This window comes from Lepisosteus platostomus, chromosome 20 (genome assembly GCF_059453375.1).
Source record: "Lepisosteus platostomus isolate fLepPlt1 chromosome 20, fLepPlt1.hap1, whole genome shotgun sequence".
Classification (NCBI taxonomy): domain Eukaryota; kingdom Metazoa; phylum Chordata; class Actinopteri; order Semionotiformes; family Lepisosteidae; genus Lepisosteus; species Lepisosteus platostomus.
The window spans coordinates 17283755-17309983 of NC_142630.1; the positions used below are offsets into that span (position 1 = coordinate 17283755).

Sequence of the window (26229 nt, forward strand, 5' to 3'; positions counted from 1 at the left end):
TCTCTCCTCACCACTGATTGCAACAACAGCCCTGACCTGCCCACAATGAAACAGAACACCATCCATTATTTTCAGAATTTGCAAAACACAAAAAAGACAAACAGTTGCATCCTGACAACTGCAGATGGATCATTCAGTGTCCCTTTGCAGTTTTATCCCAGCTCCACACATGGAAAGCCATCATGCAGTTATCTACTGTGGGAAACGGGAAATTCCACCTCCATCTGAATGGGGTGTCTGTGCCTCAGCAATCTGTGAACATCTCTCACATTATAATAATAATTAATAATTGCTTACACTTATATAGTGCTTTTCTGGACACTCCACTCAAAGCGTTTTACAGGTAATGGGGATCCCCTCCACCACCAATGGGAAATTTTGCCAGAACATCGGGGTACTCTTTTTGAGAAACGCAATGGGATTTTTAATGACCACAGAGAGTCAGGACCTCTGTCAACACCTCGTCTCATCCGAAAGACGGCACCTGTTTACAGTATAGTGTCCCCGTCACTATACTGGGGCATTAGGACCCACATGGACCGCAGGGTGAGCCCCCCCTGCTGGCCCCACTAACACCTCTTCCAGCAGCAACCTTAGTTTTTCCCAGGAGGTCTTCCATCCAGATACTGACCAGGCTCACATCTGCTTACCTTCAGTGGGTTGCCAGTTGTGATTTGTGAGTGATATGGCTGCTGATTAACAGTAAGCATCCAGGAAACCCTCTTTCGATAAACTGCTTTATTATTTCTACAGAGACAAACAGAGTGCAACCACAGGTACTCCACCAATTTTTTTTACAAAAGGAAACTACTGATATTACCAACCTGGGAAGATCCCTACTCCTGAAAGAAGAAATCCACATCCTTTGTCGCAGGGACGAGGGACCAGCCTGCTCGGTGAGGCGAGGCCGCCTGCAATGTTTACTCAGCTGTGTTGATGCAAACAAGCCTTCCTGATCAGGCAGTGACAGCTCCAGCAGGCTCCTGTACCGACTGACGCCTAAATATAGAGACGCAGGCTGACAAATATAGCTGGAGCCATGCGTCAAGTGTGCGGGGTTACTGAGCAGGAAGACTTGTCTTGCCTTGACCCACACAGAAACGCAAAACACCCTAGTGCTCATGACCCACCCCAGACTCCACCGCGACAGTGAACACTGAGACAACAACACAAAGAGAAGCCTTCACCCCTGCAGGGCAACACCCCAGGTCCCACTGGAGCCCCACTGGGAGCTCACCACAACTCAACTGTAACCTCACTGCAATGCCATTGCAACCTCACTGGGACCCCACTGGGAGCCCACTACAACCTCAGTTTGGCCCAATGGGCACAAGGTTAAATTCCAGAAGAGCCAGGCAGTTTTTCCAAACCCTTTAAACAAAAAGCATCAACAGTGCTGAGAGCTTAGGCACAGGCCCTGGTCACTGCCATCACGTCCACAGTGCTGAGAGCTGAGGAAGAGGCCCTGGCCACAGACCCTGCCCTGGTCACTGACCTGCCCTGGTCACTGCCATCATGTCCACAGTGCTGAGAGCTGAGGCACAGGCCCCGGTCACTGACCTGCCCTGGTCACTGCCATCATATCCACAGTGCCAGCTCCGGAGAGCACAACACCAATCCCAGCTCCCTGCAGCCTCAGCATCCTGCAGGCTGGAATAACAGCCACATGTAAAAATGCCACAAAAAGAGATGTGCAGCCTGGAGTCCTCTTGGATTTTTATTGTGATCTTTGAAAGTGCTGACCACTCAATTTCTAAAATAAAACATATTAAAAAATACCTTTGTTGGCTGCCAACAAGCCATTGATAACTAGGTCCTATACATAGAATTCTAATTATCTGTCTCTCATTTCCATTACTGACTTCCAGAACAGTTAGCAGCTTTTGAACTGAAACGACACCAACCAGGCCAGCTGCATCGCACCCTGGCTCTGTGTTGTGAACATCACACATTTAATAGATCTCCTCTCCGCTCTCACTCTGAGAAGACCTGCGAGCAGGGAGAGGGAGAGACAGCAGGCACTGCAGCGTGCCTCCTGTACAGCCCTAGATCTGCTGAAACAACCCAAGTGAAGCTTCCATCCACCAATTTATCACAGGCAATCATCTTTACTGCTGTGGCATGCAGTGTTAGATTTTATGAGCTAGGTTTTTGAGATTATGGACTGAGCACATTGCTGGCAAAAATAATTTTTCATGCTTGAATTACACTTTTACTAAGGCAACAGACCAGCATTCTGTAAAGGTTTCTCTCAGCTCCCGGTTGCCTCATCAGCAGATTAAGAGGCCAAAGGTCTGTATCTGTCCCTAAGCTAATAACAGCAAAGACAAGTCAAGAATAGTGACATGCTGGTGAGAGCACAGCGAGGCACAGAGCTCTGCAGTCACACACTGCAGAAACCACACAAAGACATGAGAAAAATGTAAATGCATTGCATGATCTAAAACTAGGAAGGTTTACTGTACAGACTGACTATGATGATGACCGCTTGAACAAAGCGTTTTCTCCCCTCCAAGCCAGCGCAGCTCTGCCTGTCACTCTATTTCCAATGCAACCTACAGAGCTGGGTCAGCACACGTCACCAAACATGACGTTCAGAGAAAAAAGCCACTCATGCAAACCAAACTGGAGCAGCCCATCCTCAGAGAGCAGCCAGGGAACAGCAGACCCTCTGAAGTGGAGCAGGTTAATTAGAGAGTCAGGCCTCATTTTACCACCCATAATAAAAATAATAACACTGACCATAATAAAAACAGCTTTGCTAGAACGATATTGATATTACGATACGAGCAATCAAGTAGGTAATTGTTCCACCTGGGAAATGAATCTCACATTTGGATTCTGGCTGCAGATTAGTTTAGAACTACAGGTCCCAGAACACATCAGGTCTGAGATGCGGGGGGGGGGTCTAGCCCAGCCGATACCCTTTTGCCCCTCCAGCCCTCCTGCCCTCCTGCACCAAGACCAGCAGGACTGCCAGCGGGAAGGGCTGGCCTGTTTTACCAGGTACGTCTACTGACTGGAGCTCCTTGCTCAGAGGGGCATCAGCAGCGTCCAGCCTGGAACTGGGACCCACAGCCCTCCAGTCAGGCATCCAGAGGCCCAGACCCCGAGTCCAGCTGCTGGAGGAATGAAACAGCTATAACAGTCTAGTGTGGCCAAGCAGTGTAAGAGACAAGAGAAGTCCAGGCGGAAAACCAGGGAGATGCTCACAGGAGACAGGAAGGCAGCCAGATACTGTGGGATCCTGAGGCAGAATCAATACAAGTTCACGGCATAACCATGCAAACCGTGTGGGGAAAAGGGAAACTACAGTGCAGCTCTGCTGCAAACTTTGTTAAGGGCAAAGAGACAAGAGAAGCTCCCTAAGGCATGCTGCACCCCAGCACTCGGCCCCGGGGCTCCTGCAGGACAACATCAATCAGGGGCTCTCAGGCTGTCTGGGCTTGTCTGCCCCATCAAGGTCACTTATTCATGCCAAGACAACGCGGATGACATCCATCACATTCTCCCGAAGGCACGGCACAGCAGAAATGACAGCCGCTAACGATTACAGATGGAATCTAACTGGAAAGCTTCTGCAAAGCACTGAGTTATTTACACGTTCATTCTCTGATTTATTTCTCATCTCCCCTTATCAAACGCCTCTGTCACTGTCGCTTAGAAATACCAAGAGACGAGCTGGCTGGCCGGAGAAACAGACTTAGAGGAGCTTATTGAGGATCCAACGAAATAACTGGTTTCAACCTGTTTCGAGCTGAGAATGCAAAGAATTTTCTTTCCAAAAGCAAGGGAACAGACTACTAAAACATATGTCACAGTCTGGATGAAGGCTTAACGTATCCCAAAATCTGGCCACTGCATAACGTTTGGGTTTAATGATGGAGTAGGAAATGAGCACAAAGCACTAAACTTTTTTTTAATGATAATATTTACGCTGTGCACCAGCAAGGTAAATTATTTTAACCCTATAGAGCTTAGACTGCACATATGGCACCTCTGGCACATTTTCCTCCATCAGTCCCGGCACCAGGCAGGAGAGGGAGTCCTACAAGCTGCTGCCAGCCAGCACCACTGCAGGCAGGCTGCCAGTCACCCCTGGGTCTGCAGCAGCTGCCCGGCCTTCACCAGACTGACGGTCTTCAATGATGTCAGCTGCTGCCGCTGGTGCTGCTGGATGAAAGAAGGCTGACCAGTTAGTCTTTTCGAGTTTTAGGTCCCCTCATGATGAAAAGCTGTGCTGACAGCAGTCTCCTCTGATTTATACATCGCGCTGCGCACACTGTGTCAGGAGTGCTGTCCCCTCCAGGATGCCAAGGGTTCTTCACACGAATCCAATGACAGCTCATACCCGACGCCAGCGCCTGACTTTCGCAAGCACTTGGAAACAGAGGAAAGGGACAGCAGTGCTCCTGGGCAGGTGCCTGCCGGTGTGCCTGCCTCCTGCCACGCTCCCTGGGCCGAGGAACAGGTTCGCCAGCCAGGCACTGCTGGCAGAGCAGGCAGTCAAACACATCTCTGTACGGCAGGAGTCATCAGCCCTGCGCCCTGCGCCCTGCGCCCCATCGTTCACTGACCAGCACTGACAGGTGGCAGTCAAAGATGGAGAAGCGGCAGCGAAGTGTCCGGCTCTCCATCATGGTCTCTGCGCTGGCTGCCTGACTGGGCAACATCAGCTGCTGCATGATCCCGAGGACAGAAACACCGTGAGGACGGTGCCGTGGGCTGGGGCTGCTGGACACGAGCGCCCATCACGGTGCAGTGGAGCGAGGAGCTGGCTGCTGTTCTCCATCACAGCCCCCGCAGGAGAGAGCAGCCACTGTCAGCGCAACGCGGTGAAGCAGGCAGCCTATCTGCACACAGCAGCACCACGACAGGTGCTGCAGGGGTGTCCCCTCGCGGGACTGCAGGGGCTGATTTCCCTTCTGTACTTTGAGCAAAACATTTTAGGCAGATTTCAGGGGGGAGAACAATATCATAACTGCGGGTGGAGCAGAACATGTCTGTATAGTCACATGTCTTGAGTCCTTCTTGTCCAACCAGAGGAAGACACATTGGAGGTTTGAGAGGTGTAAAGCACCAGGGTCTCAGGGACTCTCAGCTAACTGTACAGCCCATCTTAACCCATAGGAAATGTGCAGCATATTTTCATAGCTTTCAAAAGGATTTCCACATGCATTCGTTTTGCTATTGTTTTTCAATAATTAAAATAATCTTACTGTTGCTCACCATGTTTTACTGTGGTTTCTCTGTGCTTTAATGTCATTTACTCTGATTTTGCAATGCCACGGCACAGCAAGTGTGTACGAGGGATCTAGGATGCAGAGTTGAAATGTGAAGTACTCCCATCCAGACTGTCCCTGCTCACTCACCCTCACAGCAGGTCTGCAGCAGACCCAGAAAGAGGGTTTCAGTCTTAGTAGTCATAGTGCTGTCTCTGACACGGCACTGTGAAAAAGAGTACTTTAATCAATTACTCACACTCTGGAATTCAAGCAGCGTCTGTGATGATACAGTCAAGAGGTCGGACACAACCTGTGATAGTACTGCACTGTTCCCATTACCCATCCCAGCAAGAACCCCACTGCAGCTGGCCCTATCCACAGAACCACACACACTGTGAAGGGGTGTGCAGGTAGGCAAGAACATGGACGTCTCTCAAGAATAATGTAGCAGGCCAGCATTGATCTCTGTCCCGAGGACAGTAGTTCATTTTCCAGCTCCATCCTGGCACTTTGTTCAATTAAACATGCATGTTATAGCCAGGGAAAGGCTGTGGAGACTTAGCTCACTGCATCCTGAATGTATACTGTGCTGCATAAAAACTGCAGTATGAAACTCATCACAGTTCACAAGAAAAAGCCCTCTGTAGCTAACCTCTACGTGACCTATATTCAGTCAAATACCAGTCAGTGCATTTTTAAGGATTTTGAACACTTGAATCAGGTGCCCTCATTGTCTCCTCTGTTCCAAAACTGAATCCAGATATTCTAAATGAGGTCTTACTAGTGAATTGAGTCAATTTTAATATAACAAATAAGAGAATTATACAATTTTAACACAAAATTCCTTTATTTAAATTCTACACTTCTAACTAAATTCCATAGAGCTGCAAGAGGAAAACATTTAAAATAAATTATTCTAACTCCCAAAGCATGCTCAGCATCTGAAAAGATTTCCTCTTAATTTTCACCTAAACTTGTTCCCAAAGCTTAAGCCTTTTACTATACCACAAGCCACTGCATTTCACATGAATTATTAGACTTGCAGGGCTTGAAAACTTCTAGTAATCTACTGCATACTACATAAATAATATGTATTGCTAGAAATATAATCTTCATTGCCTGCAACCTATAACCAGAAAACTCCACCAACTCCATAAACTAACCAGCAAAAACATATCACAGGATGCGGCAGAAATCGGAAAAGGCAGAAATGAAACTCAGCTGCTGAGGAGGAAACTGTAAAACTGCAGAAAAAACAACAAAGGCAAATCCTGTTGGCACTGACCTCGCTGAAGAGTTACTGACCGGAGGATGTGCTCAGTGTAGAGAGAGCCCACTCAGCGCTCTCAAAACATCACTTCAGCGCTCAGCTCCCTGCAGTGGCTTCCAGATAGCTTCACAGACATCTACAGTGCATTCTGGGGTTCAGCACCGTGCTTATAATTGAGTATTCCAGTTGTCTAGGGATCAACACAGTTTCTATCATCCTTGACATTTAATACACCCCTGAAGCACAGCTCCCTGATGCTTTTTTTTTTGGTATTACAACAAATGAGAGATAACAGTGCTCTTAAAATTAGCTAAAACAATGAGTACAGTAGAAATCCAAAAAGAAAATAATAACAAGCTGTGAAATTTTATGGGCCTAACTTTAAGAAGAGCTGTACTGTGCCCATATATTAAATGTAGAGTAAGTGGCACTGCTATAGGGGCTAAACCAGGCCCCAGGTTTGGCTTTCTGACGAAACTCCTCAGTATGGAGCCTGTCGGCACAGAGGAGGCCCACAGCCCTCGTTCTTCAGCCTCAACACAGACCCACCCGCCCCCAGCCAGCTCGGTGCTGCAGTTAAAACACGCAAACAAACCATGAATAAAAGATGGAGATGGCGCCCACAGTACGCAGAGCTACATCCACAGTACATTACCAAGCACGGAGGAGGAATGGTTGTGGAGTCTAATACTACAACCCTGAAAGGATTAGTTTGCATTGCACTTCCTGCGAATCCACAGCAGAGAGAAAGCATATGAGTCAGAGTGCACGGCTCTAGAGGAGGTTTCAGATAGTTTTCAGATTTACTCCAGTTTATAAAATACTTGGCGTGTGAAATCTGGAACACTCTGTCAAGCCAAACAAAAAAGTTTTTTTTCCGTCTTGTGCAAGTAGGTGTGATATGCAGCTCCATGTAAATCAGAGTGATAAAAGGTAAGACTGTGAGACAGATGCACAGGATGATAGATAAACTATAGATGTGAAAAAAAATATTAATACACTGACATGCGCAAATCTGTCCCCACTATCACCTGCAGGGCCCTCTGCTACAGCGTGAGATGCCCGTGACATTGCAGAAACTCAGGGAGCCCCTAAAAATACACCTCTGCTCTCTCCCCGAGCAGCTCCTGCATGCCTGCAGTCTTCCCAGAGCAGCTACTGGTAAAGGATTAACCCTCTGATCCTTTCCCAAGGTCACAGACAGATGGGAAATATCAAAGCACTAGAAAGAGGCTGGCTCCTCTCCTTCTCACTGAATACTTTAGCAGGCCAGGCCAGGCCGCCGTTTCCCGAACTGGCCTGTACATACTGAGGAGCACTTCCCTCTTACTGGGCAATAACAGGCTTCTCCACTCTCCCTTTACAACAGAAATGGAGATGAGAAAATACAGTAATGAAAACCTCTAATCCTATTAAACAGAAATGAAGTCTTCTAGGACTGCAGCAAGTCTGCATTCACTGCATTTTAGAAAATTACGAAACCTAAAAAAAACGTATTCTACCAAGTGCAGAGCACCGTTTCTGGGTTTTGTATATTATACTTCACATGGCAAACAAGAGCTTGTTATGTGATTCTGCACAATAGTGAGCTCATGCAGTTGCTGACTGTGTTGACTGCCTGTGTGCATTGTTTCACTGGGATCAGGCAGAGTGCCACAAGCACCAGTCCTGCAGCTCTGGAGCCAGCAGGCCCTCTGCACCTGGCCCTGCCCACAGGATCTCTCAGCACAGGGGACTCCGATCCTCATCTGTGTCCTGTTTGCAAAGGGCTGAGCAATCCGAGGAAGCAACATCCGGCTTGGGAACAATGAGATCACCCCACTCTCCCGCCATTCTCATTGTGAAGTGGAGGGACTGTGACTGGTACAGGAGACCAGGAGAGGGGAAGGGGAACAGTAATAGACCTCCACCCCCAAGGCTGCAGTACAGAGAGCAGGCTGTGCACCCCAGCAGGGAGGAAGCCCTGTCTGACCACCTGCTGGTTGGCTGTGCAATTACCCACCCAGTCCAATGGGCACAATTCTGCTAAGAGAACCAGGGCTGCACCATGCTGTCACGGGTACATCACCCAACACTCTCTTGGAGCTAGAAGCAGTAAACTGGAGCACAGCCTAGTTTTCCTGAAGGGCAAGCCCCAGGTCCCATCCTGTATCCAATTCCTGCCATGTGGGGCTAAAAGACCATCCCGACACAAACCTCCTCTCAGTCCCACAAACCAGACAGCTGAGGCCTGAACTGCTACAGGCCACAGACATCTGGGGTGCGGTGCAGCAGGGCTCAGTGCCCCCCAAGCCCCACGCCCAGCCTGGCTGGCCTGCGGAACCCTCACAGGAGGGTCTGCCGCCTCACTCAGGGAAGAGGGAGGATTCTGCGCTAGAGCTTCTGCTCTCTCCCCCACCGGCCCGCTCCTTCTCCCCCTCCTACACGGAGAAATCAGCTCCGAATGAGAAATAAATTGCCTGCCCTTGCAGTTCAAACCCAATTCTGCAGCAGCTCGCGCTGATGGATCCTGCTTCTCCCGAGGCCCAGGAGCAGCTCAGGCGAAGCCCCAGACAGCCCTCCTGCTCCAAGGGGTTACCAGACAGCAGCGCAATACGCAGTGTGAATAAAGCAATATTTCTCAGCGCCTACAATTAAATTAAAGAAAATACTAGGCACCCTTCTACCTTGTAGCAAAGGAGTTGTTCTGAACTGCATTTACAGGTGCTGCAATCCCACTTTTCTGTCTCTGCACACCTGCTGATCATGGAAAGGGAAAATCACAGAGCTACATGAGGTCAGTCCAGGAGGGTGTTGAATCAGCCCTAAACTGACACAACAAGACCACGCTGTTGCACATTGTAGCCTGTGGGAGAAAGTCACAGCGCTGGAGTTGAATAACCTCACTCTCACAATCCTCTGTAATTCAACAGATGAAGTCTTTTGTTTTTCACTTCTCTACCTGTTGTGCGGTGCAGGGTGGCTGCTGTCACAGAACAGTGCAATTACTGTACTTCATTATAAAGAGAGGCGTGGGCTGAAGAGGTGAAGGGACAGGGGTAGCGAGAAACGCAAGCCCTCATATCGGCACACGGAGGCAAACACCTCCTTTCTTCTCCATGCAGTGCACAGTGCCAAACAAAACAATTATATCCCACGCCGTACATCAATTGTGTTTCATGTATAGTAAAACCTACATTTCCTGCTTCCTTTTCCTGCTTCTAAAGCAATAAAAAACAGCCAAGAGTGACTGTGTGAATGTGAAATGACTTTGAATTCAATCTGCCAGGAGGACATTTTGCATCATATTTTAGAATTGTTTTTGCTGTTTGCCAGAAAGAAACTTGCTAGCTTGGGAGCTGCTCTGTCAAGAGTGCGGACGGCCTCCTGGAAGCAGGGTTGTGCACAGCCCCTGGAAGCTCTCTCTCCATCTCTGCAATCTCTGCCTTGATGTGAAGCCTCCCCAGCAGCTAGCCTGCCTCTCGGGGAGGATTCCTCCCAGCCTGCCTGTAACATGACACCACATCAGCACTGCAGCCAGGCCGGGCGGTGCAGGAGTGTCCTTTGTCTCAGGGCTCAGAGCGGTGAGCAGTGTGGGAGCTCCTGCAGAAGCTCTCTACCTGTGCATCTCTGTGTGGATGTTCTGCATGGATCTGCCCGCAGGCAGGAAACAACACCCAAGAAAAACAGGTCACCGTGCTCCCACTCAAAGAGCGCCCTTATGAAACCCACAATAACTGTCTGAGCGGCATGATCTGAAGCTGGGGCATCTCACATCTCAGTCCTGGCCAGCTCTGCTCATCACGGAGCCAATTTTGCTAGACAGTAATGACACTGTCAATTGTTTGTCAATGGACCAGTAATAATGTTGTGTAGGTTCATTATTTTTCACAAGAGAGCTCTGGTCCTGATGGTGGAAAGGGAGAAGGGCAGCACACGAAAATGTCAGGCCAGCGGGCCAATACAGTGGAGACAGAAATGCTTTTTTCCTTTTTAATCCCAAATTACATCGCAGCCTCAATCATCAAAGGTCAGACGCGTGCCGATGCCGCCTGCGACATTAAACATTTTCATTTCGTTTTGAGGAATATAATTACACTGGAGGAGCAGGACGAGGGAGATGGGAGGTGGGAGGCGTGGGGGGTATTTCTGCAGCCTTATTAAAAAATGGAAATCAGTTTGAAATACAGCAATAAGCACATCCTGTAGTAAGGACAGCATTCATTACCCAGTCAATTTTGGTGCTGTAGAATTCATAATGACACAGTAATTTGTGAAATGCACTGCAAAGCACATCTAACCTTCTACAGCCCAGGGACTGCAGTCTCTGCCCACTCCAGAAGACTCAGCTCACTGGGTTCGCAGAGGCTTCTGGGTCTTCAGGTGCTGCTGTTGAGCACACATGGGTTTCCCTTTGTGCAGCCACTGGGGCAAATGTTAAGGGAACATCTGTTATTTTGAACAAAGTGCTCATGGAATGAAAAAAATCTTTCCACACATCCAAGCAATTTCCATTGGGATTTACAGCCTCCATGTGGTCCTGTTTCCTTAGTTGAATAAGGTGCCCATAGTAGCATACCCCTCCTTCAGTGCCCGAGTTGAATCACTCATCTTGTGATCTGGGAGGGATCAATGGCTGAAAAGCAATTGACTTAAAAGTCTAGCCTCATAAAATCAGCGATGAGCTCACCGATGCATTTATGTGCTCAAGCTCTCAAAACACATACCTGGATTCTGCCACAGACCCTGTTAATGCACACACCCAGTGTCTTCCCACAGTGCCAAGATCAGAATACATTGCTCTGTCATCTCAAGTGCCTAAAGTCATTCCTCTTTGCTTGTCCAGCACTAGAAGCAACCAACAGGAGGAGCTGAAGAGGCTCAAGACTTCTAAAGCCCCCCCAATGACATCCTCCAGGGCTGTGTGTCTGAGAAGCCCGGGTGCTATATTCATCAGGCAGCTGTGGAATGTTTCAGATGCTTCAAAATTTCATCTCCACACAAAGCCTGAAGACAGTATTGCTCACAAGGCTGCAGGGATATAGATCATGAGCCAAGATGATGTCATTGCCACACAGCCCCACCCTATCCCCACAAACTCTCCGCTCATGAAGGCTGAGCATTGCACGTGATGGCCACTTCGACAGCTCCCACTCACTCACTCTCATACACAGGATGTATGAAAATACCTGAGACTGCTAGAGCCTGCATCAAAGCACAGAGCCATCAAGCACATTGTATTTAAAAACACACAAAAAGCCTCATATCTAAAGATGACAATTGCCCTTTAAGCCCAGAGGTGACCCTGGGACTCACAGCTCTGCTCCAGGAGCACAAGGGGCCCTTTCAGCGGGCTGTCCGGCCCTGGATTGCCCCGCGCACCGCTGCCGGGACAAAGAGGCAGTGGGTGTGAAATCACATGGGGTTTCGAAAGTGGAGCAACCTGGCCAAATTTCACACAGGGCAGCCAGCTCCTCTCTGCGCACCACTTCATCAGACAGCAAGAGAGCGGCTCAGAGCCAGAGGCCTTGCAGGCAAAGAGGGGAAAGCCACCTACCGCGTTCCTGCAGCACAGTCAGAGCAGGAGAGTGCCGTGAAAAGCAGAGGGAGAGCAGAGGTGAGCATGGACAGACCACGGCCCACCGCTGCCAGGAGGCAGCCCCCAGACGTGGTACAGAGGACATGTACAGCAGGCACAGTACTTAGACACGGACTGGAGGGCAGGCGAAATCTCCAGGCTGAGCCTGCAAAGGAGCTCTGCACTCCGCTCTTCGGCTGAGAGCAAAGACTGAAATTGTGCAGCTTTTTAAATCCTCTGCACATGCACAATGGAGAGATGGATACAGAGGGTCCATAACTCTAACTCCCGGCCCCTGCATTTCATATTCCACATTCAGAAAGCAGGCCGCCCACACACATGGTCGGCTGGTTCCGGAGCCCCTGAATTCCCCGGGAGTGTCCTGAAGGAATGTGCGCCACAGAACTCGCAGGCCCGAGCGTGACATTCAGCTCTGTGGTCCATTGTTAGCCAGTTCTTAAGGAACGTCTTCTACTTCCTTTAACAGAACGCCACCACCGCCTACAAAGACCCCCTCCTCACCCAATTAGTAAAAAACTTGGACAGAGAAATAGGTTTCCATTGAGACAATTCAAATTCTGACACTTGACCACTACAATCCAAGGCCACATCTCTGCTCAGCTACTGTTCAGGAAAATGTTAATATATTTCAGCAAAGAGGTCGACTCCCTGAATTCCTTCAGCAACACTCAAAACACAGACAATGGTGCATCAGGCTTGTCTGGACAGAACAGCTGGTATATTAATAAGTGTTGCTGCAGGCGCACACCCACACTACCTGAAACAATATAAACGCACTTGTCTGGATAATGTGATCTGAACTGGGCTGTTGTAATCTGTTCCAGCTTGGTGCACCATTGCATTTATTTATGCAAAGAATGGACCTCAACATATATTAAAGTCTGACAAAGGTGCTTCAAAACACAACAGCTTTCTCTCCAGTAAGGAATACAAGAGCAACTGGTTCCACTGGAAGGAAGGAGTTTGGAAAGGATTATCTAGGTACAATATGACAAGTGTTACAACAAACAAATGAGTGGAACACTTTAAATCTGAAGACAGAAACCACAAAAGCAGAGAAGCGCCTTTGGAAGTGCGTCATCATGTCCTACGATACATTATAGGCATGGCAGGTGACGTGCTCAGGAGAGACCAGAACAGACCATGTGTTTCTGCCTGGACATCTATGTGTACGTACATGTGTGCATGTGTGTGTGTGTGTGTGTGTGTGTACAAGTGTGTGCTTATGTATGGGTGTTTGTACATGTGTACATGGAAGGAAATGCCACTAGGTAGGCAATCTAAGTGCCAAGAAAGACACATCAAGGAGGAGAGCTGCAGGCTTACTGTTACCGGGGCAACCCATATAAATAGCCAAGACCTAAACCAAGTTATTGAAATGCAAAGACCTGCTTGCTGGTGATTATGAATATGTATGTGGAACATCATCTATGACAACCTTCAAATGTCAGCTGTTTGTAAAGACCCACACTTAGGCACATCTTTGTGCTCCTGCACCTCTCATCAAACCCCCTGCCCCTCAGCAGCCAGGGGGGACAGCAGAGGAGGGCAACTGGACCACGACTGACCGGAACTCATTCCCTTCAAGTTCATAATCCAGTCATTTTAAGCACGTGTGAAACGTGAGACAATCCACACACTGCACCTAAAACTGCAGAAATTCCCGCTGTACTGCAGACTCACACTCTGAGCCCAGGTCTTTGCACAACAGCTTGTTTTCAAAGGGCTAGGTATGATAGCATGAAGACATTTACACATTATTTCTGTAACATTTTTACTGAGGAGCTAAAGACCAGGGAATCAGATTATGTGGCAGTGCTGGGGACCTTCTGTCTGACACGTTGTAAAGGATAACGCAGCAGAACTGCAGATAATTAACCAGCTCTTCAGAATCATTTTATAGAGACTTTACACAAAAACTCTTCTCAAGGCTCTTGTCAGTGTGCCTCACAGCATATAAGCGGGAGAAAACATCACATTTAGGATCCTCCCGACGTCCAGCTGTGACAGACGGCCTCACAGTGTCACAGAGCTGTGGGTCGCGCAGGCACCAGAACCAGCGCTGCCTTGCTGGAGCGGGTCAGGCCCTGTGTCACAGCTGCAGAGCCATGCAGAGCTGGCCAGCAGGACCGCCACACCAGCTCTGCCAGAAATAGTCCTCATCGAGCGGCACGAAACACCCTTCTCCATCGCTGCCTAGGGACAAGCCCAAACCAGCACCGACCCAGGCCAGTGAGCTTCACCATCCTCCAACACTGCACAGCTTGCACAAGGAAAACAGAATCTTAACAGCTCGGTATCTGTGAAGATGACGGGCGCTGTCTCAATCGGCAGATACAGACATGTCAGTGCTTCCACAGACGACACCCCAGAATGAACACAGGGCCTCCTGGGAGGCTGGTTTGTTAACATGGAGTCACAGCACATTCCTGGTACAAGTGTTTCTGTCCAGGGCACAGCGGGCTGCCTTGGCTACTCTGTGACCTTTGGCCCTTCAGGACTAAAGGAATGGCCTGCAGTTCCCTGGCAGCTTTCTGAACCTCTCAGACACGCAGGTTAAAGACCAGCGCTTGTCCCAGGATCAATCACCAGCATGACCCAGGGCCAGCACACCGGTCGCAGGAATAAGAGGACATGTTGCTAGCTGAGCTCTATGCCAATACTGTATAACCCACCCCGGTTTTAACAGCTGCCCACCTCTACAAACAGCTACTAGATAACAGTCCCAGATATGAATTCATAGAAATCTGCTAACAACTTCATAAAAACACTTGTTTATTAACATAGAAAAAATATATCAATGCAAAATAGAGTGTTGTTACATCCTATTCAGTCGAAATTGTGTGAAAACAAAAGTACCAATTTTTTTATCAGCGGAAAATAAAGGAACCAGATCCATGGAGGAACTAGCACTGCACTACCCCTGGGATCTGACTGGCACGGCGGATTCCCCCGGGATCTGACTGGCACTGCACTACCCCTGGGATCTGACTGGCACGGCGGATTCCCCCGGGATCTGACTGGCACTGCTCTACCCCTGGGATCTGACTGGCATGGCGGATTCCCCCGGGATCTGACTGGCACTGCACTACCCCTGGGATCTGACTGGCACTGCACTACCCCTGGGATCTGACTGGCACGGCGGATTCCCCTGGGATCTGACTGGCACTGCTCTACCCCTGGGATCTGACTGGCATGGCGGATTCAACTGGGATCTGATGTGGCACAGCGGATTCCCCTGGGATCTGATGTGGCACGGCGGATTCCCCTGGGATCTGATGTGGCACGGCGGATTCCCCTGGGATCTGACTGGCACGGCGGATTCCCCTGGGATCTGATGTGGCACGGCGGATTCCCCTCGGATCTTACTGGCATTGCGAATTCCCCTGGGATCTGACTGGAGCTACGGATTCGGCTGGGATCTGACGGACACTGAAGATTCTTGATGCTGACCTGGCAACTGCTGGTATTGTGTAAAAATGACACCTGAAGAAGGCTCCACAGCCGAAACGTTGTGTTCTCTTTCTTCTTTTTTTCAGCATCGAATAAACCTATTACTTGTTCCTTTGTGTAATAAATGTTGGTCTTCGCAGCTATCCACAGTGGGCACTGTTCTTTTGCGTGTTCCAAACTTTGGCAAACGTTTGACAAAGAAGTCTATAAATAAAACTTGCCAGCAACTATATCACCCTGCAGCTCACAACTTGCAGCACACTGGAGCTCAGCAGCTGTAAGCCTGGCAAGTACCTGGATGGGAGACCTCCTGGTAAAATGTGAGGTTGCTGCTGGAAGAGGTCTGTGAGTCCTAATAGGGACAAGGACACTGCACTGTAAAAGGCGCTGTTCTTCAGGTGAGATCCAGGGTGTTTCTTAAAAAGACTAGGGGTGTTACCGTGGCGTGTGTGGTGAGTGAACTGGTGCAGGTCGGCTGCCATCTCATCATCCAGGTGGAGCTGCACACTGGTGGTGGTGGAGAGTCCCCTCCAAAGTAAAGTGCTTTGAGTGGAGTGTCAAGAAATGGGCTATATAAGGATATAATTATTATTTGTCTAAAACATTTAACAATGCGAGCATGACTAATGTGCTCTATAACCCACCGAATGATGCACATACAGTATATGTATACTCAGTTTCTTTAAATCGGAAGTTCCAGATCAAAACCATAGACAACGAGGGGTTTCCACCGGCGTATCGGATTAATCATGTATTCTGTACCTTAACCGAGGGACGCTCAAAGCCGATTCTCCACGGCTGTCCAGCAGGTTTTTGAGTCTATTTAAATATCCAATTTCTCGAGGAAAAGCTTCAATATGATCAACTAAGCCCATAATGAGCCGTAATGTAATTAGGGAATTAGGGCTCCGGTCGGAAGAAGACCAGAACCCTACCCCCCTCCTGGACTGGACTGTGCCCCCTGCGCCCCTCTTACCTGTATATCAGAGCGGTAGCTAGGTTTGACGTGCGGGCAGGTGGGATATTTCGGACGCACCGCCGTTCAGTAATCCACGCAGTGCACGGAAAGTTCGTGCAGTAAAAGAAGGTCTAGCGCGCCTAACACACCTGGCGCATCCCGCCGTGCCCTGCCCGCACACCCGCGGGGCTACGCCACCCGCCTCTGATGGGTACACAGTAGAAACTTCGGGTAAGGACATTTTATTACAGACAACTGCCCTGTCATCTCCGCGACCAGCGCAGCAGCAGCTACACAACACGGACTCATAAAAAGAGAGCAGAAATGCACACAAGTCAGCCAAGCGGAGCTACTTGGCGTAGACTTCCACACTGCCTCGTCCGCGCATAGTGTACACTTCAGCCCGGTCTCTCTCCGCCTTCGGAACCTCCTCACGGCTCATGAATTTACAGCATGCAGGGAATTCTTGTCTCTAGGTTTCTTACTTACCGGCACAGACATCTTTGAAATATGCCGCTTGGTCTGCGTTATGGTTGATGGAAACTGTACTTGACGCTTGTAAAAAAAAAAGAAAAACGCTATTTTGTCAAAACAACTCGGGGCTTTGCGTCCTTATGACATCCTTGCTTTTTATCGTTTGTATGTTATTCTTTATCCACGCCAAAACCAGGATCTTCAGTCTGATTTGCGTCGGAAATCAACGCCAGGAATTTCGTTCGTCAAACCCAAAATCCAGCAAAGCAGAGCTCCCAATTCCAGCCGAGCCCAGCGCGTGCACTTGGTATTTACAGAGCCCCCCTGTCTCAGCTCCGCAAATCACACTTTCTCTTCTCCTAAATGTCACCAGTCCCTTGGTTGTTCTTCTCTCTCCTTCTCAGTCTGGTACTAGAAGCGTAAAGGATCTCCTATGCAATCGCTCCCTGAGCCGCTTGCTCCGGCGCCCGGATCTGCGGCAGTAAATGTCACTCCAGCGCAGCAGACACGGAGCTGCTCTCTGGCCGCGAGGACGGAATCAGCAAGTTCGGTTTAAAGGGATGGTCTCCCGGAGGGGGGAGAGGCGGGGGGCGCAGGCGCTTTTAACATAGGCTTTCCAGCACGGCTCTTTAAAGGGAACGCTTTTTTCATTTTCTGTCGGCTGTAAAATGCCTGTTCTCACTCTGGCTAATATCGATAACTTATCAGCTGTAGCACTAACAGCACATCCAGTACAGTATATGGTCCTGGCATGTTCAGTCCTTGGTTGCAATGAACGCAGTTAGTTTCGTGTCATTACGGTAAAGGTTGGAAACAGTTACATGAAAGTCATCAATCATGGATTTTCACTGTGATCCCAGGATGTCTTACATCTTCGTGCGCCTGAACAAGCCTCCTGTTTCAAAATGTATCACAGTCACAGATGAGGAACTTGTCCCATAAACGTCTGAGATCAGTGCTGCGCTTAAGGGATGGAAAGGGTTCCCCTCTTACACAGGTTTAGCGTTGGACTCCTTTGGGCTAAAAGGCTCTGTTTAATTGCTAAGAAATAATAAACTGCTCTCCTTCTACTAAAAACTGTTACTGCTACTGTTACTGCAGATATCACTGGCAACAATGGCACCTCTACCCTATGAAATCCTGAATAACTGCAAACTCCATTTCTAGAAGTGTATAAGTGTCACAGGCGGCTGTCCCTGCAGCTGCACTCACAGATAAACACAGAGCACGCCAGGTTGCAGAGCAATGCAGGAAATCTTGTACCACAAACACAGGTTTAGGTTTAAAAACTGATGTCCAGAACTTGAGCCCCAACAAGTATAGTATTAACTTTACGGGTCCTGTCATAGTAGTGACCCATTAGGAAATCTTCCAATACCCCTGTTAGCACTGGGGTGTCCTGCACAGCCCGACTCCAATGTAATCAGTCCTGCAGGTGTGTCAGCTCTTCATGTGTGGGTGCTTTAAACCCTGCCCAGAGGTCAGGACTGGGGACCCTTCTCTGGTTTTGAGACTGTGCAAATCTTTCTTTGCTTTTTACTTGAATTATTCACAGGAGAGCCGGAGCATCAAAGCAGACAGGAAGCTCACAAAGCCTCTGCCACTAACAAATGATGTTCCACACTCTTGCTCTCATGTGCCGATTCCTGACAAAGACACTTCAGTGTCAAAATGTTGTCCTGTTTTTACAAGTCGCTCTCTGTGGTAAGCAGTCATGCAGTGAAAGTAGTGAGCGGATTGCTGAACCGCTGAACGTCTAGCACAAGAGAATTAAGAACTACACCTGAGAGCACATCAGAGCACGCAGGTTCCTCCCCCTTTCTTTTGCATTTTTTAAGTACCGAAATCAAAGGCTTGTGAGCAGCAGCAGCACGTCACCGGTGAAGTGAACCCCCCCAGGGATCGGGCTGTTGCAGCACCGCTCCCGAGATGAGACACAAGCTGTCCCCCCTGGGGCTGCAGGGGCGGGCAGGAGAGGAACAGGTACAGCCCCCCAGGGAGAGCAATTCCGCTGCGTTAAACCTTCGCAGCCCCCCTGCTGTGTCACTGAACACACAGAAGAGAGGATCCCAGATGCGTGTGGGAGGTGCCAGTGGATTTGATTGTTTTATTTCGTGTCACAGCAAAAGCCCAAAGCATGAAAGCAACCCTGACAGCTGTGACTCCTGGACAGTTTATATACCCGAGTCTGGCTGCAGGAACATTTTTACACTGTGAAACAGGAAACAATCCCGAGACCCTGCTGAAGCCTTCACACTCTTCCCTCAAGAGCAGATTCATCTATACCTGCATGCTGGGCTGTCAGAACTGGATACTTCTTAAAGAAGAGGGAGACAAACACACCCCCTGCCCTTTTCGCTTTTCTTCTGAGTGCTGGTTTGAAATGTAATTAGGATCCTGACCTTGAAACACAGAAATGTCCCTGGTGGCGTTTCATTCTGTAACAATAATTACAGTCACAGAGTGCGCCTCGCCTCCGAGACCTGCAAAGGGCTTCACCTACAGGAGGGACCCACTTCGGCTACTTCTGTAGTCCAGCCACACCTGGGGAGCCAGAAGACCAGCTGAGAGGGTGATCAGGCTTCACATACAGGAGGGACCCACTTCGGCTAGTCCTGTAGTCCAGCCACACCTGGGGAGCCAGCAGACCAGCTGAGAGGGTGATCAGGCAGAGAGGTGACCCAGTTCAGGGGAACTGGGGAGGCAACCGGGGTTAATAACTCTTCTGTTACATATAATGTCATGAGACCTTTAATGAGCAAGTACTTAGGATCTGTTTAAGATCTCACCCAAAGGACAGAACCTTACAGCACACTGTCTCTGGGTCACTAAGCTGGGTCACAGTTTTGGGAATTCTGCTCCAAGGGGCAAGAGCGCCACTTACTGGTTTACCAACAACACCCACAGCAGGAACCTGATTTTCCCTGCAGGTCTCTCGTCTCACTGCTGCCCAGGCTCAGCCTCTCCAACATCTTCCTGCTGAGCCTTGCTGCCCAGATATTGCTAGAAGGTAGTGGCAATACTATTATTTTAATAAAGTAAAACTGAGAAGTAGATATTGATCTCATTTGGGAGCTTATGCATTAAAGCGGGAGAGTAAAATGTAGGGGGAGGGGAAAATCAATGGGTGATCTCAGTGGTATTTTCAGCAGCGTGGGTGCACTTTAAAAAAAAAGCATTACAATCACATCTCAATAGCACCCGACTCCTGAGGGAAGAGCAAGTTAAAAGAAGGTTTTTAATAGGACTGACTATGCCTTGTGAATGTTCTGGAGTCACGCCTGTATGAGACAGACTCAGAGCTGCAAGATGAAATCCTTTTCCCCACATGCTGTGTTAGAGCAGAAATGATCCTAAAACCAACAGCATTGAGCTTTGCCAGTCAGGCGATGGAATAAAGAGACATTTCCCTCTCTGCAAACCACTCTGTTGAAGCAACGAAAAACCCAGGGATACGTCACAAACAGCTGCTGGAATACAAAGCCCCCAGTGACACAGGTCCCATGCTGGACCTCTGCTTCCCCCCAGATCACTGCAAAGACTTCAGCAAGTGCCGAGCAAAATCCTGATGAGGAATTTCAGTTCCTTCACAGATATGGATGATGTGTTTGAAAAGACAGAAGAATTGAACACAGAGTGTGACCATGCTGGGTGAAGACTCAGCTTGCAGAGGAAAGGAGTGAGCTGCACAGAGGCTCTGTAGCTCTTCCTGTCCTGCCATTCCCTTTTGGGGGGGGGGGGACTGTGAACTGTGTCAGTGCAGGGTCTGGGGGGGCCATCTGGGACGTCAGGGGTCCTGCAAAGAGCAGCACCTGTCAAGGCCGGCAAACCTGGGTGGCTCTCCCAGCGCCCCTCACTGCCTGGACCTCTGCTTCTGTCCCCGGTCCAGAGCAGCACGTTCACGGCAGAGTTCACAGGCCGCGGGAAGGAATACACTCTCCCCTGCTTGCTCGTGGAGAAACCGAGTTCACGAGGAGCAGTCGCTGTCGCTGTGAAGGGCACACATGATCTGCACACATCTGCTACAGCGCCAAGCGAGAAACTGAGACTCGAACACTGCTCTTTGACCGTGTTTAAATCCCTGTGAAGGCACGCCCAAACAATCAGGACAGGGCAGATGTCAGACTTACCTTGTCTTTGCAATAATGTCAGGTTGAATTATTAAATGCACTAATCTGTGGATGGAGAAAATGGCCTGACCAAAAGCATCTCGACATCACATGCTGGCAGCTGCGGCCTGCTGGGAGTATCGCTGCCTGTGAAACAAGTCACTGTTTGCACTTGACAGTCTGTGTTTGCTTATTAGATTAGACGTGGTTGAGCTCTCAGGCCCACAGCGGTTATTAACAGGCAGTAGGCACATACAGGTCAAGAGCGAACAGCGCTTCCACCACACAGAGGCACTGTGAGGGAGGAGCAGAACCAATCATAACAAGCAGCAGGCCGGCAGCGCAAGGCGATCGCAGCGCCCTGTGCCAGGTCAGGACACGCCCCGCCCTGCGCCGCCAGCGGGGACAGCCATGGCAAGAGCCGGCCCATCACAGCGGAGGCAGCCGGAGAAACAAAAACGAGAGCAGGGCCTGCACGTGACTTCAGATGTCCATTTTTATTCATGTCAGGATAAGAACACACGGGGAATGGGCAGCAGCCTGCCCATTGACGTGTCCTGAGTGGCTGAGCAGGTTCAACACTGGGGTCACCTGCAGTGTGCCGGACGCTCAGCGGACACCCCAAAACTTTCAGCAACAACAACCTTGACCCATCATCACACTGACAAAACACCCAAGCCTAAAAACTTCCCACATGGAAATACAGAGTCTAACATCACTCACTTCCTGCACTGTGTATAAAAACATATCCACAACTGAACGATTCACAACAAGAAACTACAAACACAATATCCTCCTCTCTCTAGAAGTACTGCTGCTAGTGCAGGTTTGAAAGCACAGAGCACAGGAAGAGAAATCAGAATCTGATACTGGTGTAATGCGATGACTCATCAATAGCACAGTATTCACAGAGCATATTTCACAATAAGTGACTAATCAGGATAATGTACATTTTAGACTCTGCACCCACAGGTGTTGATCAACATCGACTTATTATGAACTCCGTACTTAATTAATCAGAGTTAAAGTGTCCCAGTGACAGATTCACTCTCTCCTCGCGTTCTCGGCTCTCCTCCTCTCCTCTCGCCGCGCCCCCCCGTTGCCCTTGGGGTCGGCAGAGGCAAGAGCTGACAATGGCTTCCTGATGGAGCAGCTAAGATAAGTGGTTTTTAGTCCCAGGGGAGATCACTTCTTCCTTGGGAACACATTCCGACAAGGAGAGGAGGAAAGAGTGTGGCAAAACAAAATAAAAATGTTAAAACAAAGTTCAGAAAGGAAAGCAATAATGGGCAAAAGCTAATGGACAGTTGAGGGGGGCTGCACGGAGACTGGGGCTCCAGAGCGGAGGGGCGTGTCCCACTGTCACCGCTTCATGTTGCCGAGTCGCACGCTCTTCTCCAGCTCGAACTGGCGCTGGTCCACCCGCTCCAGGAACGCTTTCCTCTCCACATACCTGAGGGATGAGGGAAAAACAAAGGATGACGACCGGCAGACACTCCCAGGGCCCGCGGCAAAGTTAGACGACAGAGAAGCCCTCTGCTGGCCTGCGCTCCTGCCGAGACAGGCCTGCTGCTGTCTGCAGAACACTCATCTGGGGAAAGACAAGGAGTGGGGTGGAGTCTACAACACGCATGCATGTCAATGCACTCCTCTCGCATGCAGGTCTCCAAATGAGATCCAGATTACTCAGAGTGCAAATACAGGACTTAAAATAGGCAATCTGTATAATATTAAAATAATCCAGAAGCTTGTTGTAGCAAAGAGATTTTTATTTTATGAGGTCCTGATACCACAGGCATCTGGTCTCTGTAAATTAACTGTGGAAAAACAGTGCATGGAGGAAAATGCTAGCTGAACAGTGCAGCATGCATGGATTTTGTTAATGAGAGCCTGGATAGATTCAAGAAAACAGATTTGCAAGATAACATGAACACAACACGACGTCACACCCTGGAGTGAGTAATCTGGCCAGCATTGACTTTATTGTCAAATAACCTGATGGTGCTGAAGGAGGCATCATTGGCACAGATCCATATCCTTCTGTTTCAATATGCCGAGTTGCTGTACAGGATCTGCTCTGATGCCATGACCTGACCCAGCTCAGAAGCTAGTGGCTTCAGGGAGACCATCAAAGCATCAAAGCATGTGGCATTAAGCACATTCTGTAGTGACAGCAGCCCCAGATTTTGGCATACAAGTGTGAATTGGCATACAAGGCCTTGTCTCCAACACAGGACTGCAAATCAAGTGCAGTACAGAGGCTGTGGTCTGCCCTCTGCTTCAGTCCATGTCATTCACCTGACGTGTATGGATGAGATAAGCCACAAGAAAGCACCTAAGAAAAAGCAATCACATTTTTAAACCCTGCTTCTTCATTCAAGAAATCAATCTCGAATTCCAGGACTCATTGCTCTCTTTCCAGCTGCAGCACACTCAAGCAGTGCAATTCTCCACTCCCCGGCCTCAGTCAAAGCTTGGGTTCTGACAGCTGCAGAGACGCCCTGCCTGGTGCTTGGAGGACAGGAGCCATGAGTGCTTCTATGACATAATGATGGCGATGTCAAGGGAAGCACCACGCCCACTGTGGCTGCAGAGCGAGGCAGGATGCAGGAGTGTGGACACAACCCCTTGCCCTCACGATGCACATTGGTTTACATATAAGCAATATGGATGACATTTTTCAAGATGGGTATTTTGTAAACAGCATGGATTCATAATTCTTTACAAGGTGGTTTACTTAGAAACATTACGGTGGAAAATCAGAGAGCAAATGTTCCAGTCACCATACAGCCGTGATGCAAGCAAGCCGATTGCTGCAGTGGTCTGTGTATCGTTTACACAAAACAAGAGCTCAGGGACACCTTTAAATGTCCCTATGACTTTCCATATTAAAGGCAGCCTTTCAACGCTGGCATAAAATATCTTGTGCCTTTTTTTGGATCACTTTCAAAATCTCTGTTTTATGAATCAGGCAAAGATGAAAATGATCCTAATTTAATTTACATGTCTACAGAAGGGTGTAAAATCACTTAATACCATTAGCATATCTGTTGTCCATACAGCCTTCCCATCGGCATACACCTGGATCTCCAAAAGAGGGTAATACATTTTTATCAGCTCTATTATAATTTATATAGCTCTATAAATTATTCATTTTGTAAAAAAATTACACTTAATGCATAATCAATGCATTACTTCCTGAATGGCACCAGGAATGTGCACGTCTAACCTTAAACTTGATACCCTCTCACGACTCAACTCGTGACGCAGTCACGTGCAAGACGCACAGGATGCGTTTCCTGATGAATCTGAAGTGCTCAAGAAAACACAATGTTCCTGACGGCTCAGGCCACAAGTAGGACACCACAACCTTCTCCTGGGTTCAACCACCTGCCCCATCACGGGAGTGCACATGGCTCTTGATTTAAACTGGAGCTCCTGGCTCCTGCCTGGCCTACATTCAGACTCTCTCGATGACGTACAGATGCGTTTTAATTGCAGGTCTGACAACAACCCTCCAGGGCTTTACTGCCAATTAACCTGACTGGCTCAAGAGAACGAAGCTGCTGGAAAAATAATGCCGTCACCAGCGCGAGGCATCACGTTCGCCAGACTCCAGGAGGAGCCCCCCTCCCCACTGCGGGCTTTCTGTGGCTGAGTCTCACGCTCCAGCCTCCAGCATTTGGTGAAAAAGGTTGGAGGCAGAACTGCTCCAGCTGTGTGGAGCTAAATTATTCTGCTACACTTTGGCGACTATGAAGCATTAGCCACAGCAGAAATAACCACACACTTGCAAAGACAACAGGTCCGCGCCGTCAGTTTGTGCTCTGTAATGACGGCAAACGCCACAGGAACGAGCCCGTCTGGCTGCTCAGGGCCGCTGGGTCGGCACTGCCCAGCAGGACCCACATCCCGAGGAGGAGCATCGACACAAAACAGTGCTGAATTTTTAACGTTGATTCATTAATTTGAGTTGGCAGAAGAAAACCAAAAGTTTCCACCTATTAAATGACCAGAAGGCTTTGTGGCAAAACAGTCGAGTTCGCGCCAGTGGTTCGCTCACGGCCTCCCGCCTGCACTGCAGCCCAGAGCACGCGCAGAGCAGCACGGTCTCTTCACAGGAACGCAGATCTCGGCCAGAGCCAAACAACTCCCCCCCGATTCACAATGCAAACTCAACAAGAGAAAAGCAAACGGGTCTTTTGGAAGGAATTAACCGAGGGTGTCAGCTGGTTAGAAATGTGATCTTAGTGGTGAGCTTATGATTCATCGATAAAAGTGTTTACACTCCCACGAAGAGCACAGCGCAGTGTTAGCGGTGCGTGCGCTTCAGGCTGGTGTGTTTCACAGAGCCCTCTGCCCAGCCCTGCTGCCACAGCCGCCTGGCACGTCTGAGAACTAATTAGCGCAGAGTTGCACTCACTCCACAGCAGCTCTGTGCAGCAAAGCCCCTGTCCTTGTCAAGCCCACAGGCACATATCACATGCGACTATGTGGGAATCATATATGTCATCTCATTATTAGTTTTCATTTAAAGCCTCTCTGTATCCCAAACTATCCTGGACAGACAAAGTCACTAATTATATTCCGTTTTCAGAGGGGCTTTACAAAAAAGGACAACTGCATGCACAAATGTAGTCATTGCAGGTTTTGTTTGTAGATTTTATTACCACCTTTGTGTTCTGTATCAACTGTTTTTTTTGTATTACAGTACATTAAGCTCTAGGGCCAGTCTTTATTCCTTCTCACAACAGTCCTCGCACCACCCAGAACAGGGCTTTTCTCCCCACAGGTGGAGAAGGGATATCCCTGCCTGCCTCACTCCAAGCAGGAACAGACGTGAGCTGCACACTGTCGTTCTGTTCTTGGGCAACACGCAGGACATTCTTATTGTGCAGAAGCCTGTGTGTGGCTGTACTGCTCAATGTAAGATTCTGTGCTCCAGTGCCACCCCAGGCTGCCTACGCACTGTGATCACAAAGCTCTCTTTCACTGAGCAATCCAACACACAGATGCTACAGTTTTTAACTATGAAGCAGCAGGTCCCAAACTGCAGTGCTGTGCAAAGCACGAGAGGCCAAATCTTCTCGAAATGTAAAAAAATAAAGTGAGCTGAACACCAAATGCTCAAGACTGTATTGTTTAAACAGGACTGTTTGTTT

At 49.0% G+C, this 26229-nt stretch overlaps 2 protein-coding genes across 2 annotated transcripts in view; both read right to left on the bottom strand.

Annotated features, from left to right (window-relative positions):
* bcar1 (BCAR1 scaffold protein, Cas family member) overlaps window positions 1-17503 on the bottom strand; it is a 72673-nt gene extending 55170 nt beyond the window's left edge. Inside the window, exon 1 of the mRNA XM_088614180.1 lies at window positions 16974-17503. Coding sequence (XP_088470306.1) covers window positions 16974-16985 — 12 coding nt within the window. The 5' untranslated portion in view covers window positions 16986-17503. The remainder of the gene's footprint in view (window positions 1-16973) is intronic.
* Window positions 17504-21545: 4042 nt separating this feature from the next.
* cfdp1 (chromatin remodeling protein CFDP1) overlaps window positions 21546-26229 on the bottom strand; it is a 36068-nt gene continuing 31384 nt past the window's right edge. Inside the window, exon 8 of the mRNA XM_088614075.1 lies at window positions 21546-22520. Within this exon, the coding sequence (XP_088470201.1) occupies window positions 22430-22520 (91 nt within the window). The 3' untranslated portion in view covers window positions 21546-22429. The remainder of the gene's footprint in view (window positions 22521-26229) is intronic.